General features: G+C 49.9%; 1 protein-coding gene across 1 annotated transcript; it reads right to left on the bottom strand.

Annotated features, from left to right (window-relative positions):
• Window positions 1-403: 403 nt before the first annotated feature.
• Window positions 404-10351, bottom strand: PIM2 (Pim-2 proto-oncogene, serine/threonine kinase). Its single transcript, XM_038748135.1, has 7 exons — window positions 10179-10351; window positions 6076-6182; window positions 5934-5984; window positions 2272-2644; window positions 1955-2131; window positions 1228-1317; window positions 404-802 (listed from the first exon to the last, which is right to left on the bottom strand). The coding sequence occupies exons 1-7, from the start codon at window positions 10216-10218 to the stop codon at window positions 654-656; spliced, it is 987 nt and encodes a 328-aa protein (XP_038604063.1). The 5' UTR covers window positions 10219-10351; the 3' UTR covers window positions 404-653.
• Window positions 10352-14256: the final 3905 nt, after the last annotated feature.

Here is a 14256-nt window from a genome sequence, read left to right on the forward strand (position 1 = left end):
GAGTGGAGAGGAGGGAGCCCCAGCCCATCCCATCCCACCCCTCCCCTTAGCAGCCCCAAACAGTGCAAACAAGTTTCCTGGCCCCCGTAATACTGTTTTTCCCTCAGCCCCAGGGCCTGGAAGAAACTCTGGGGCAGGTGGTGGCTTGGTTCCCTCTTTTCCCGGTCCTGCTTCGGGCGGGCCAACTGACTCACACTCTCTTTCCTCCCCCGACAATTTTGGGCTCTCAGTTTCGGTCCCTCCCCTGGGAGGGGAGGACCAAGATGCTGGATTAAAACTGCGGTGGTTCTCCCCCAGGCCAGCGCCGGGTGGGTGGGACCGAAGGGGAAATCTCATCCAGGTCTTTCCCCGGGATCGGGCAGTTCTCCCGCCGCCGCGATCCAAAAAGCAGCCGGCAGCCACCTCAGGCTCAATACCATTTTATTAAATAGACCCTCTCTTTGTGCTAGTTTAAATAGTCGAGTGAGCCCGGGCAAGGACTAGCCCAGGGCCAGTGGGAGAGCGTAGGCCCCAGTCCGGCTCATGGCAATACACAAGTATTTACACATAAGATGAATCAAACACAATCCCGGCCTGACGCCGGAATTCATTGGGGTGTGGAGTTTGAGGGTGGGGAGGGGAGCGGAGTTAGGGCACGGAGGGCATCTTGGACCTCAATAAGCTATTCCCTTCCCGCCGCCCCCATCCCCAACGGCCCCAGTTCTCGGGGCTGATACCTCCAACTTCCCCTGAGCCGAAAACCGTAGCCAGGGATGTGGCCAGCTTCCAATTCGCTTCCTTTCCTTGAACTCTCTTCCAGGCTCTTGGGTGGGGAGGGGAGAAGAGGAAGGGAAGGGTCACAGGGAGAGGGTGGCACCCTCCCCTCCGTTCTGGGACAATTCCTGCCGCCGGTCGGTGGGAGATCGGAGGGTCTCCTCACCCAGTACGAGTCTTTCCTTTAAAGCTCCCTTTCTACGTCCCCCCCTGTCTTTATATATCCCTGAGAGAGGAGGTGGTCCCTCGCTTAGTACCAGGATTTGCAGGGGAGGGAGTGGTCTCCTGGATTTCCCCCACGGCCCCCCGAGGGACAGATCTCTAAGCAACCTGTAAAACCAGGTCAACAGGCGGACGCAAGCCCTTCGGTTGCGTGAGGCTGGTTCAGTCCGGGGGAGGTGGGGCTCTAGTGAAGGGGCCGCTCCGGCGGGGCGGCGGAGGCGACGTCCCCGGGGAGCGCGGGGGGATCCTCGCCTTGCAACCAGGGGTCCAGAAGTATCTGCTCCAGGGTGGGGCGTTCGGCCGGGTCCGGCGTCAGGCAGCAGCGGATCAGGGCCTGACAGCCTAGGAGAGGGAGGGGACCACGGTCGGTCGGCGGGGAGGACGGCAGGAAGGATGGGGAGGGAGGAGGAGGAGGAGAGGGGCAAGCGTACGGATGGACAACCGAGCCGTCGAGGGGAAGACTACCCAGGCAGCCCCGGGCCACTCAATCAATCAATCAATCGTATTTACTGAGCGCTTACTATGTGCAGAGCACTGGACTGAGCGCTTGGGAAGTCCAAACTGGCAACATCTAGAGACAGTCCCTACCCAACAGCGGGCTCACAGTCTAAAAGGGGGGGACAGAGAACAAAACCAAACGTACTAACAAAATAAAATAAATAGGATAGATAGGTACAAGTAAAATAAATAGAGTAATAAATATGTACAAACATATATACAGGTGCTGTGGGGAAGGGAAGGAGGTAAGATGGGGGGGATGGAGAGGGGGACGAGGGGGAGAGGAAGGAAGGGGCTGAGCGTGGGAAGGCCTCCTGGAGGAGGTGAGCTCTCAGCAGGGCCTTGAAGGGAGGAAGAGAGCCAGCTTGGCGGAGGGGCAGAGGGACTGGGGGCATTCCAGGCCCGGGGGATGACGTGGGCCGGGGGTCGATGGCACTCCCTGCCTTCTGGCCTCCCCGGCAAGCCAGACTGGCTGCCTCACCCAGGGACACGTGGTCTCGGAAGTGGAGCTGAGCACCCAGGATCTCCTCGTCCCTCTCGAAGGGGATGTCCCCACAGGCCATATCGTACAGCAGGATGCCCAGGGACCACACGGTGGCCGGGAGAGCGTGGTACTGCTGCCTGGCGATCCACTCGGGCGGGCTGTACACCCTCGTGCCTGCGGGGAGACAGCCGGACGGCCGGGGTGAGGGCCGCGGCCCGGACCGCGGGGGGGGACGGGGGGACAGGGGTGGCGGCTGGCGGGGCGGGACGGGGACGGGGTGGGGGCGGCTGGCGGGCCCGCGCCCGGGCGCTCACCGTCGAAGTCGGTGTAGGGCTCGTCGCGGAGCAGGGCGCCGGAGCCGAAGTCGATGAGCTTGACCTCCCCCCGGCGCAGGTCCACGAGGATGTTCTCGTCCTTGATGTCCCGGTGCACGACGCCCCGGCTGTGGCAGTGCCGCACGGCCGCCACCACCTGCCGGAAGAAGTGGCGGCAGCGGCCCTCGCCCAGCGGGCCCCGCTCGGTGATGTAGTCGAACAGATCCTGGCCCGGCTCGGGCCGCTCCAACACCAGGAGGAAGCTCTCGGGGGTCTCGTACCAGTCCAGCAGGCGGATCACGCCCCGGTGCCCGCCCCCCGCTCCCACCTTGCGCAGAAGTGCCACCTCCAGCGGGCACGGGGGGGAGTCCGGCTGTGGAGGGGGAAGACACGGAGGGAGACACTGTATAATTCTATTATCTATTTATCTAGATAATTCTATTTATCAGTGCAATTCTATTTACCTATTTTGATGGTCACAATCATAATAATAATGATGGTATTTGTTAAGCGCTTACTATGTGCAAAGCACTGGGGAGGTTACAAGGTGATCAGGTGGTCCCACGGGGGGCTCGCGGTTTTAATCCCCATTTTACAGGGGAGGTCACTGAGGCCCAGAGAAGTGAAGTGACTTGCCCCAAGTCACCCAGCTGACAGTTGGCGGAGCCGGGATTTGAACCCATGACCTCTGACTCCAAAGCCCGGGCTCTTTCCACTGAGCCACGCTGCTTCTCCATGGTATTGACACCGTCTGCTTGTTTGGTTTTCTGGCCCGTCTCCCCCTCCTTGAGCGCCTGTTGTTGGGTGGGGACCGTCTCCATCTGTTGCCAAATTGTACTTTCCAAGCGCTTAGTACAGTGCTCTGCACACAGAAAGCGCTCAACAAATCCAGTGCTTTAGAACGGTACTTCACACATAGTTGGCACTTAAATGCCATCATCATCATCATTATTATTAATAAACATGGTTGAATGAAGGAATGGAGAAGCCGCGTGGCTTAGTGGAAAGAGTCAGAGGGTCACGGGTTCTAATTCCGCCTCCGCCGCTTGTCAGCTGCGTGACCTTGAGTGAGTCACTTAACTTCCCAGGGCCTCAGTTACCTCATCTGTAATAATAATAATAATAATGACGGTGTTTGTTAAGTGTTTACTATGTGCCAAACACTGTTCTAAGTGCTGGGGGGCAGGTGGTAGAAGGTAATCAGGTTGTCCCACGTGGAGCTCACACTTTTAATCCCTATTTTCCAGATGAGGTAACTGAGGCCCAGAGAAGTGAAGTGACTTGCCCAAAGTCACACAGCCGACAAGTGGTGGAGCCGGGATTAGAACCCATGACCTCTGACTCCCGGGCCCGATCTCTTTCCACTGAGCTACACTGCTTCTGTAAAATCGGGATGAAGACTGTGAGCCCTATGCAGGACAATCTAAATACCTTGTATCTCCCCCAGCGCTTAGGACAGTGCCTGGCACATAATAAGCGCTTAATAAGTACCAACATTATTACTATTATTACTATTATTATGAATAAATACGATGGAATGAAGGAAGGAAGCTCAGCATCAGGACCGGTCCTAAAGAGAAGCAGCGTGGCTCAGTGGAAAGAGCCTGGGCTCGGGAGCCAGAGGTCGTGGGTTCTAATCCCGACTCCGCCACCTGTCAGCTGGGTGACTTTGGGCAGGTCACTTCACTTCTCTGGGCCTCAGTTCCCTCATCCGTAAAATGGGGATGAAGATTGTGAGCCCCCCGTGGGACAACCTGATTACCTTAAATCTCCCCCAGCGCTTAGAACAGTGCTCTGCACATAGTAAGTGTGCACATAGTTGAGAAGCAGCTTGGTTCAGTGGAAAGAGCCCGGGCTTTGGAGTCAGAGGTCGTGGGTCCTAATCCCGGCTCCGCCACTTGCCAGCTGGGTGACTTTGGGCAAGTCAGGTCACTTCTCTGGGCCTCAGTGACCTCATCCGTAAAGTGGGGATTAGGACTGTGAGCCCCTTGTGGGACAACCTGATCACCTTGCAACCTCCGCAGTGCTTAGAACAGTGCTTGGCACATAGTAAGCGTTAACAAATACCAACATTATTATCATTATTAGTAGTAAGCACTTAACAAATGCCATGGGTAGGGACCGTCTCTCTATGTTGCCAACTTGTACTTCCCAAGCGCTTAGTCCAGTGCTCTGCACACAGTAAGCGCTCAATAAATACGATTGATTGATTGATTATATTATTAAAGGGGGATTCCCCAGGGGGCCGCCAGGGGGCGCGCGGGGCCGGGCGCTGGCGCCCCCTCGTGGAGCGGGGCGGAGCCGCGCCGCGCCGCCCGCCCTCATCACCGCCCCCTCGTGGCCGGCTCGGGGAGCGGGGGCCGTGACTCAACCAGAGTCACGGCTACAGAAGCAGCGTGGCTCAGTGGGAAGAGCCCGGGCTTTGGAGTCAGGGGTCACGGGTTCGAATCCCGGCCCTGCCAACTGTCAGCCGGGTGACTTTGGGCAAGTCGCTTCACTTCTCTGGGCCTCAGTTCCCTCATCTGCAAAATGGGGATTAAGATTGTGAGCCCCCCATGGGGACAACCTGATCTCCTTGTAACCTCCCCAGCGCTTAGAACAGTGCTTTGCACATAGTAAGCACTTAATAAACGCCATTATTAACCAGACCGGCCTGCAGGTGACTCAGGGAGCTCACCACTGCCTTCCCCACAACCGCCCCGCCCGGGGAATAAACCGCCTCGACACAGGGACTAAGGGGAAGGGTGACTGACTACACTGGGAGCCCGTTGGTGGGTAAGGATTGTCTCTATCTGTTGCCGATTTGCCCTTCCCAAGCGCTTAGTCCAGTGCTCTGCACACAGTCAGCGCTCAATCAATACTGCCTCTCTCCCCCTTCTAGACTGGGAGCCCGTTGTTGGGCAGGGACCGTCTCTGTTGCCGATTTGTCCTTCCCAAACGCTTAGTCCAGTGCTCTGCCCACAGTCAGCGCTCAATAAATGAGAAGCAGCGTGGCTCGGTGGAAAGAGCCCGGGCTTGAGAGTCAGAGGTCATGGGTTCTAATCCCGGCTCCGCCGCTTGTCTGCTGTGTGACTTTGGGCCAGTCACTTCACTTCTCTGGGCCTCAGTGATCTCATCTGGAAAATGGGGATGAAGACTGTGTGCCCCATGTAGGCCAACCTGATTACCTTGTATTCCCCCCCCCCAACGTTTAGAACAGTGCTTGGCACATAGCAAGCGCTTAACAAATGCCATCGTTATTATTATTGTCAGCTGCGTGACAAGTCACTTCACTTCTCTGGGCCTCAGTGACCTCATCTGGAAAATGGGGATGAAGACTGTGCACCCCATGTGGGCCAACCTGATTACCTTGTATCCCCCCCAGCGTTTAGAACAGTGCTTGGCATATAGTAAGCGCTTAACAAATGCCACCCTTATTATTACTGTCACCTGCGTGCCGTCACTTCACTTCTCTGGGCTTCAGAGTTCCCTCATCTGGAAAATGGGGATGAAGACTGTGAACCCCCCCCACCCCGGTGGGACCACCTGATCACCTTGTAGCTCCCCCCCCCCCCCAGCGCTTAGGACAGTTCTTGGCACACAGTAAGCGCCTAACAAACGCCATTATTATTATTAATAAATACGATGGAATGAACGAAAGGGTCCACGGGGGCGACACTCACCAGAGGGGCCCACCCCAGCACGCGGTTCCGGGGGATCAGCTTGATGGCCACCTGCGAAACGATGCCACCGTTTAGGGAGGTCGGTTCCCCCCTTCCTCCTCCTCCTCCTCCTCCTCCCCTGTCAGTTGGGTCCCAAGGTTACCTGGAGCCCATCGGCGATGCGGTGCCCGGAGAAGACGGTGCCGAAGCCGCCCTTGCCCAACAGGCTGCCCAGCTGGTACACGGCCTCGAAAGCCTCCTTGTCCTTCCCTGCAGGGCGGGGAGAGACAAATGCCATCATTATTATTATTCAATCATTCAATCCTATTTATTGAGCGCTATGGTGTGCAGAGCACTGGACTGGGCGCTCGGGAAGGACAAGTCCTTCTAGTCTGTGGGCCCGTTGTTGGGTAGGGACCATCTCTCTATGCTGCCAACTTGTACTTCCCAAGCGTGTAGTACAGTGCTCTGCACACAGTAAGCGCTCAATAAATACGATTGAATGAATGAATGAATGAAAGTTGGCAACATAGAGAGTCGGTCCTTACCCAACAACGGGCTCACAGTCTAGAAGGACTTGTCCTTCCCGAGCGTCTCCATCTGTTGCTGAACTGTCCTTTCCAAGCGCTTAGTACAGTGCTGTGCACACAGTAAGCGCTCAGTTCATTCATTTTTTTTCAATCGTATTTATTGAGCACTGACTGTGTGCAGAGCACTGGACTAAGCGCTTGGGAAGGACAAGTCGGCAACAGATAGAGACGGTCCCTACCCAACAGCAGGCTCACAGTCTAGAAGAGCGCTTACTGTGTGCAGAGCACTGTACTAAGCGCTTGGGAAGGACAAGTCAGCAACAGATAGAGACGGTCCCTATCCAACAACGGGCTCCCAGTCTAGAAGGGGGAGACGGACAACAAAACTAAACATGTGGACAGGGGTCAAAGTCATCAGAACAAATAGAATTCAAGCTAGAGGCACATCACTAACAAAATAAATAGAACAAATAGAATTAAAGCCAGAGGCACATCATTAACAAAACAAGTAGAACAAATGGAATTAAAGCAAGAGGCACATCACTCACAAAATAAACAGAATAGAAGCGCTCAATAAATACGATTGAATGAATGAAAGTTAGAGGCACATCACTCACAAAACAAGTAGAATAAATGGAATTAAAGCTAGAGGCACATCACTCACAAAATAAATAGAACAAATAGTATTAAAGTTAGAAGCATAACACTCACAAAATAAATAGAATAGAAGTGCTCAATAAATACGATGAATCAAAGCTAGAGGCACATTATTAACAAAATAAGTAGAACCAATAGAATTCAAGCTAGAGGCACATCACTCACAAAATAAATAAATAATGAATGAATGAATTAAAGCTAGAGGCACATCACTCACAAAATAAATAGAACAAATAGTATTAAAGTTAGAAGCATAACACTCACAAAATAAATAGAATAGAAGTGCTCAATAAATACGATGAATCAAAGCTAGAGGCACATTATTAACAAAATAAGTAGCACAAACAGAATTCAAGCTAGAGGCACATCACTCACAAAATAAATAGGGCACATAGAATTAAAGCTAGAGGCACATTATTAACAAAAGAAGTAGAACCAATAGAATTCAAGCTAGAGGCACATCACTCACAAAATAAATAATGAGTGAATGAATGAATTAAATCTTGAGGCCCATTATTAACAAAAGAAGTAGAACCAATAGAATTCAAGCTAGAGGCACATCACTCACAAAATAAATAATGAATGAATTAAAGCTAGAGGCACATTATTAACAAAATAAGCAGAACAAATACAGAATTCAAGCTAGAGGCACATCACTCACAAAATAAATAGGGCAAATAGAATTAAAGTTAGAGGCACATCACTCACAAAATAAGTAGAACCGATAGAATTCAAGCTAGAGGCACACCACTCACAAAATAATGAGTGAATGAATTAAAGCTAGAGGCACATTATTAACAAAATAAGTCGAGCCAATAGAATTCAAGCTAGAAGCACATCACTCTCAGAAAATAATGAATGAATGACTGAATGAATTAAAGCTAGAGGCCCATTATTTACAAAATAAGTAGAGCCAATAGAATTCAAGCTAGAAGCACATCACTCTCAGAAAATAATGAATGAATGAATGAATTAAAGCTAGAGGCCCATTATTAACAAAATAAGTCGAGCCAATAGAATTCAAGCTAGAAGCACATCACTCTCCGAAAATAATGAATGAATGAATTAAAGCTAGAGGCCCATTATTAACAAAATAAGTAGAACCAACAGAATTCAAGCTACAGGCACATCACTCTCTGAAAATAATTAATGAATGAATTAATTAATTAAAGCTAGAGGCCCATTATTAACAAAATAAGTAGAACCAACAGAATTCAAGCTAGAAGCACATCACTCTCAGAAAATAATGAATGAATGAATGAATGAATTAAAGCTAGAGGCCCATTATTAACAAAATAAGTAGAGCCAATAGAATTCAAGCTAGAGGCACATCACTCTCAGAAAATAATGAATGAATGAATTAAAGCTAGAGGCCCATTATTAACAAAATAAGTCGAGCCAACAGAATTCAAGCTAGAGGCACATCACTCTCCGAAAATAATGAATGAATGAATGAATGAATGAATGAAAGCTAGAGGCCCATTATTAATAAAATAAGTAGAGCCAATAGAATTCAAGCTAGAGGCACATCATCAGAATTAAAGCTAGAGGCATATTATTAACAAAATAAGTGGACCAAATATAGAATTCAAGCTAGAGACACATCACTCAGAAAGTAAATAATGAATGAATGAATTAAAGCTAGAGGCCCACTATTAACAAAATAAGTAGAGCCAATAGAATTCAAGCTAGAGGCGCATCACTCACAAAATAAACAGGGCAAATAGAATTAAAGCTAGAGGCACATTATTAACAAAAGAAGTGGAACCGATAGAATTCAAGCTAGAGGCGCATCACTCACAAAATAAATAGTGAATGAGTGAATTAAAGCTAGAGGCCCATGATTAACAAAATAAGTCGAGCCAATAGAATTCAAGCTAGAGACGCATCACTCAGAAAGTAAATAATGAATGAATGAATTAAAGCTAGAGGCCCATTATTAACAAAATAAGTAGAGCCAATAGAATTCAAGCTAGAGGCGCATCACTCACAAAATAAACAGGGCAAATAGAATTAAAGCTAGAGGCACATTATTAACAAAAGAAGTGGAACCGATAGAATTCAAGCTAGAGGCGCATCACTCACAAAATAAATAGTGAGCGAATGAATTAAAGCTAGAGGCCCATGATTAACAAAATAAGTCGAGCCAATAGAATTCAAGCTAGAGACACATCACTCAGAAAGTAAATAATGAATGAATGAATTAAAGCTAGAGGCCCATTATTAACAAAATAAGTAGAGCCAATAGAATTCAAGCTAGAGGCGCATCACTCACAAAATAAACAGGGCAAATAGAATTAAAGCTAGAGGCACATTATTAACAAAAGAAGTGGAACCGATAGAATTCAAGCTAGAGGCGCATCACTCACAAAATAAATAGTGAGCGAATGAATTAAAGCTAGAGGCCCATGATTAACAAAATAAGTCGAGCCAATAGAATTCAAGCTAGAGACACATCACTCAGAAAGTAAATAATGAATGAATGAATTAAAGCTAGAGGCCCATTATTAACAAAATAAGTAGAGCCAATAGAATTCAAGCTAGAGGCGCATCACTCACAAAATAAACAGGGCAAATAGAATTAAAGCTAGAGGCACATTATTAACAAAAGAAGTGGAACCGATAGAATTCAAGCTAGAGGCGCATCACTCACAAAATAAATAGTGAGCGAATGAATTAAAGCTAGAGGCCCATGATTAACAAAATAAGTCGAGCCAATAGAATTCAAGCTAGAGGCGCCTCACTCACAAAATAAACAGGGCAAACAGAATTAAAGCTAGAGGCGCATCACTCTGAAAATAAATAGGGCAAACGGAATTCAGGCCGGAGGCACCTCGTTCACTAAATAAGTAGTCAATGTGGACAAGTAATAGAGTGATAAATGTGTAGCAATGTCCAGACAGGTGGACAGCCCCCTTTTAGACTGTGAGCCCACTGTTGGGTAGGGATTGTCTGTCTATGTTGCCAATTTGGACTTCCCAAGCGCTTAGTACAGTGCTCTGCACATAGTAAGCGCTCAATCAATACGATTGATTGACTGGTGTGTGGAGGGGGGTTAGGGGAACCCTTGGGGTCTCACCGGGCGTGGCGAAGAGGGCTCCGAGGGTCTTGGTGAGCATGTCGCCCAAGGGTCCGGCGGGCCCGGGGAGGGCCGGGGCTTCCACCCGCGCCGCGGAGGCGCCTCCCTGGGAGGCCGAGCGGACCGGGGCCGTCAGCCCGGGAGCGGCCGGAGGGAGGACGGACAGAAAAACCGCGGACGGACGGACGCGGCTCCCCACCTCCGCTCCCCGGCGGCGCCTCCGCCGACTGAGCCCCAACGGCCCGCGGCCGCCGGGGTGTAGCCGCCGGGAGGCCCCGCCCCCCGCCCCCGGCGCGCACCAATGGGAGCGGGCCTCATTTGCATCCCGGGCCCGCGCGCCGCGGGGCGGAGCCAATCGCGGATCGGAAACGCGCGCACGCGCGCGGGGGAGGGCGTGGCCTCCATGCAAATGAGGGGGCGGAGCGCCGGGGCCGATCGGGAGTACAAGTCTGCAACATAGAGAGACGGTCCCTACCCAACGGCGGGCTCGCAGTCTAGAATCAATCAATCAATCAATCAATCGTATTGATTGAGCGCTTACTATGTGCAGAGCGCTTGGGAAGTACAAATTGGCGTCACATAGAGACAGTCCCTACCCAACAGTGGGCTCACCGTCTAAAAGGGGGAGACAGAGAACAGAACCAAACATACCAACAAAATAAAATAAGTAGGATAGAAATGTACAAGTAAAATAAATAAATAAATAAATAAATAGAGTAATAAATATGTACAGCCGTATATACATCTATACAGGTGCTGTGGGGAAGGGAAGGAGGTAAGACGGGGGGATGGAGAGGGGGACGAGGGGGAGAGGAAGGAAGGGGGAGACGGGCAACAAAACAAATTAACCAGATAAAATAAATAGAATGAATAGGTATTCATTCATTCAATCGTATTTATTCATTCATTCATTCGACCGTATTTATCGAGCGCCCGCTGTGTGCAGAGCACCGGACTAAGCGCTTGGGAAGGACAGTTTGAGACGGTCCCTACCCAACAGCGGGCTCGCAGTCGAGAAGGGGGAGACGGGCGACGGGCAACAAAATCAATCAATCAATCGTGTTTATTGAGCGCTGACTGTGTGCAGAGCACTGGACTAAGCGCTTGGGAAGGACAAGTGGGCAACATAGAGAGACGGTCCCTACCCAACAGTGGGCTCACAGTCTAGAAGGGGGAGACACAGGACAAAACCAAAAAGTATTAACAAAATAAAATAAATAGAATAGATATGTACAAGTAGAATAAATTAATAGAGTAATAAATATGTACAAGCGTATATACAGGTGCAGTGGGGAAGGGAAGGAGGTAAGACGGGGGGGTGGAGAGGGGGCGAGGGGGAGAGGAAGGAGGGGGCTCAGACTAGGAAGGCCTCCTGGAGGAGGTTAACCAAATAAAATAAATAGAATGAATAGGTATTCATTCATTCAGTCGTATTTATTGAGCTCCTACTGTGTGCAGAGCACTGGACTAAGCGCTGGGAAGGACAAGTTGGCAACAGATAGAGACGGTCTCTACCCAACAGCGGGCTCACAGTTTAGAAGGGGGAGACGGGCAACAAAACAAATTAACCAAATAAAATAAATAGAATGAATAGGTATTCATTCATTCAATCGTATTTATTGAGCGCCTACTGTGTGCAGAGCACTGAACTAAGCTCTTGGGAAGGACAACTTGGCAACACATAGAGACGGTCCCTACCCAGCAGTGGGCTCACATTTATCGATCGCTTACCGCATCATGCGAATTGGGAGTGGAACCTCCATTCATTCATTCATTCATTCATTCATTCATTCATTCATTCATTCAATCGTATTTATTGAGCGCCTACTGTGTGTAGAGCACTGGACAAAGCGCTTGGGAAGGACAAGTTGGCAAGATAATGAACACCATGCAGATCACCACGAGAAGCAGTGTGGCTCAGTGGAAAAAGCCCGGGCTTTGCAGTCAACGGTCATGGGTTCAAATCCGACCTCTGCCAAACATGGGTTCGAATCCCCACTCTGCCATTTGTCAGCTGTGTGAGTTTGGGCAAGTCACTTCACTTTTCTGGGCCTCAGTGACCTCATCTGTAAAATGGGGATTAAGACTGTGAGCCCCCCGTGGGACAACCTGATCACCTTGTAACCTCCCCAGCGCTTAGAACAGTGCTTTGCACATAGTAAGTGCTTAACAAATACAATAATAATAATAATAATAATAATTGTCAGCTGTGTGACTTTGGGCAAGTCACTCAACTTCTCTGGGCCTCAATTACCTCATCTGTAAAATGGGGATTAAGACTGTGAGCTCCACGTGGGGCAACCTCGATGACCTTGTATCCCCCCCAGCGCTTAGAACAGTGCTTTGCGTATAGTAAGCGCTTAATAAATGCCATCACTATTATTATTATTATCGAGTGGAACCTCCATGAGGGGGCGGGGCCTCCATGCAAATGAGGGGAAGGAACCTCCATGCAAATGAGGGGGATGGACTCCCATGTGGATTAGGAGCAGAACAACCATGCAAATTAGGGGGCGGGACCCCCATGCAAATGAAGGAGGCGGCACCTTATGCAGATTACGCGTGGGACCTCCATGCAAATTAGGGGCGGGGACTCCATGCAAATGAAGGAGGCGGCACCTTATGCAGATACGGTGTGGGACCTCCATGCAAATTAGGGGCGGGGTCTCCATGCAAATGAGACGCAGCGTGGCTCAGTGGAAAGAGCGTGGGCTTTGGAGTCAGAGGTCATGGGTTCAAATCCAGCTCCGCCAACTCTCAGCTGGGTGACTTTGGGCAAGTCACTTCACTTCTCTGGGCCTCAGTTCCCTCATCTGTCAAATGGGGATGAAGCCTGTGAGAACCGTGGGACAACCTGATCACCTTGTAACCTCCCCAGTGCTTAGAACAGTGCTTTGCACAGAGTAAGCACTTAACAAATGCCATCATCATTATTATTATTATTAGAAGAGAAGCAGCGTGGCTCAGTGGAAGGAGCCTGGGCTTTGGAGTCCGAGGTCATGGGTTCAAATCCCGCTCCGCCAACTGTCAGCTGGGTGACTTTGGGCGAGTCACTTCACTTCTCTGGGCCTCAGTTCCCTCACCTGGAAAATGGGGATTAAGAGGGTGAGCCCCCCGTGGGACAACCTGATCACCTTGTATCCACCCCAGCGCTTAGAACAGTGCTTTGCACCTAGTAAGTGCTTAACAAATACCATCATTATTATTATTATTCTCTGGGCCTCAGTTCCCTCATCTATCAAATGAGGATGAGGACTGCAAGCCTCACGTGGGACAACCTGATCACCTTGTATCCCCCCAGCGCTTAAAACAGGGCTTTGCACATAGTAAGTGCTTAATAAATGCCATCATTATTATTATTAATATTATTAAATGAGGGGCCGCGTGGCTTCTATGCAAATAAGGGACGGTCCGGGGCCCCGTGTCGGGGCGGAGTTCCAGGAATTGCTTTGCCGATTCTGTTTTTGTTTTTTTGCGCCTTTTTTTTCTATTTTTTTTTCAAATTAAAAGAAAAAAAAGGCCCGCTCCTTTCCTTTGAAGTCGGTTTGCGGTGAGGGAGATAAATGCGGAGATAACGAGGGGAGGAGCGCAGAGGCGGGAGGAAGAGGGTGAGTTCTTGGTAATCCTGACAAGATTGAGGACTCCGGGGCCTTCAAGGAATCCATCGAGACCTACTGCTTGGACATCCTGGAGATGGACCCTAAAGTCCCAGAAGCCCCAGACCCAAAAGATCTGATAATAATAATAATAATGTCGGTATTTGTTCACTCATTCAATCGTATCTACTGAGCGCCGAACTCCGGGCCTCCAAGGAATCCATCAAGCCGTACTGCTTGGACATCTTGGAAATTCCGCCTGGCGATAAGAGATGGACCTTAAAGTCCCAGAAGCCCCACACCCAAAAGATCTAATAATTATAATAATAATAATGTTGGTATTTGTTCACTCATTCAATCGTATTTATTGAGCGCTGAACTCCGGGCCTTCAAGGAATCCATCGAGCCGTACTGCTTGGACATCCTGGAAATTCCGCCTGGCGATAAGAGATGGACCCTAAAGTCCCAGAAGCCCCAGACCC

Source organism: Tachyglossus aculeatus, chromosome 6, assembly GCF_015852505.1.
Source record: "Tachyglossus aculeatus isolate mTacAcu1 chromosome 6, mTacAcu1.pri, whole genome shotgun sequence".
NCBI classification, from domain to species: domain Eukaryota; kingdom Metazoa; phylum Chordata; class Mammalia; order Monotremata; family Tachyglossidae; genus Tachyglossus; species Tachyglossus aculeatus.

Bases quoted from the DNA above. Each gene is read 5' to 3' on its own strand.
- PIM2 (XM_038748135.1), bottom strand. From the start codon at position 10,218: ATGCTCACCAAGACCCTCGGAGCCCTCTTCGCCACGCCCG. The intron at 2,645-5,933 runs GTGAGTGTCGCC...CCCCCTCCACAG, and splicing joins TGCTGGGGTGGGCCCCTCTG to CCGGACTCCCCCCCGTGCCC. The intron at 1,318-1,954 runs GTGAGGCAGCCA...TCCCTCTCCTAG, and splicing joins CCGAGACCACGTGTCCCTGG to GCTGTCAGGCCCTGATCCGC.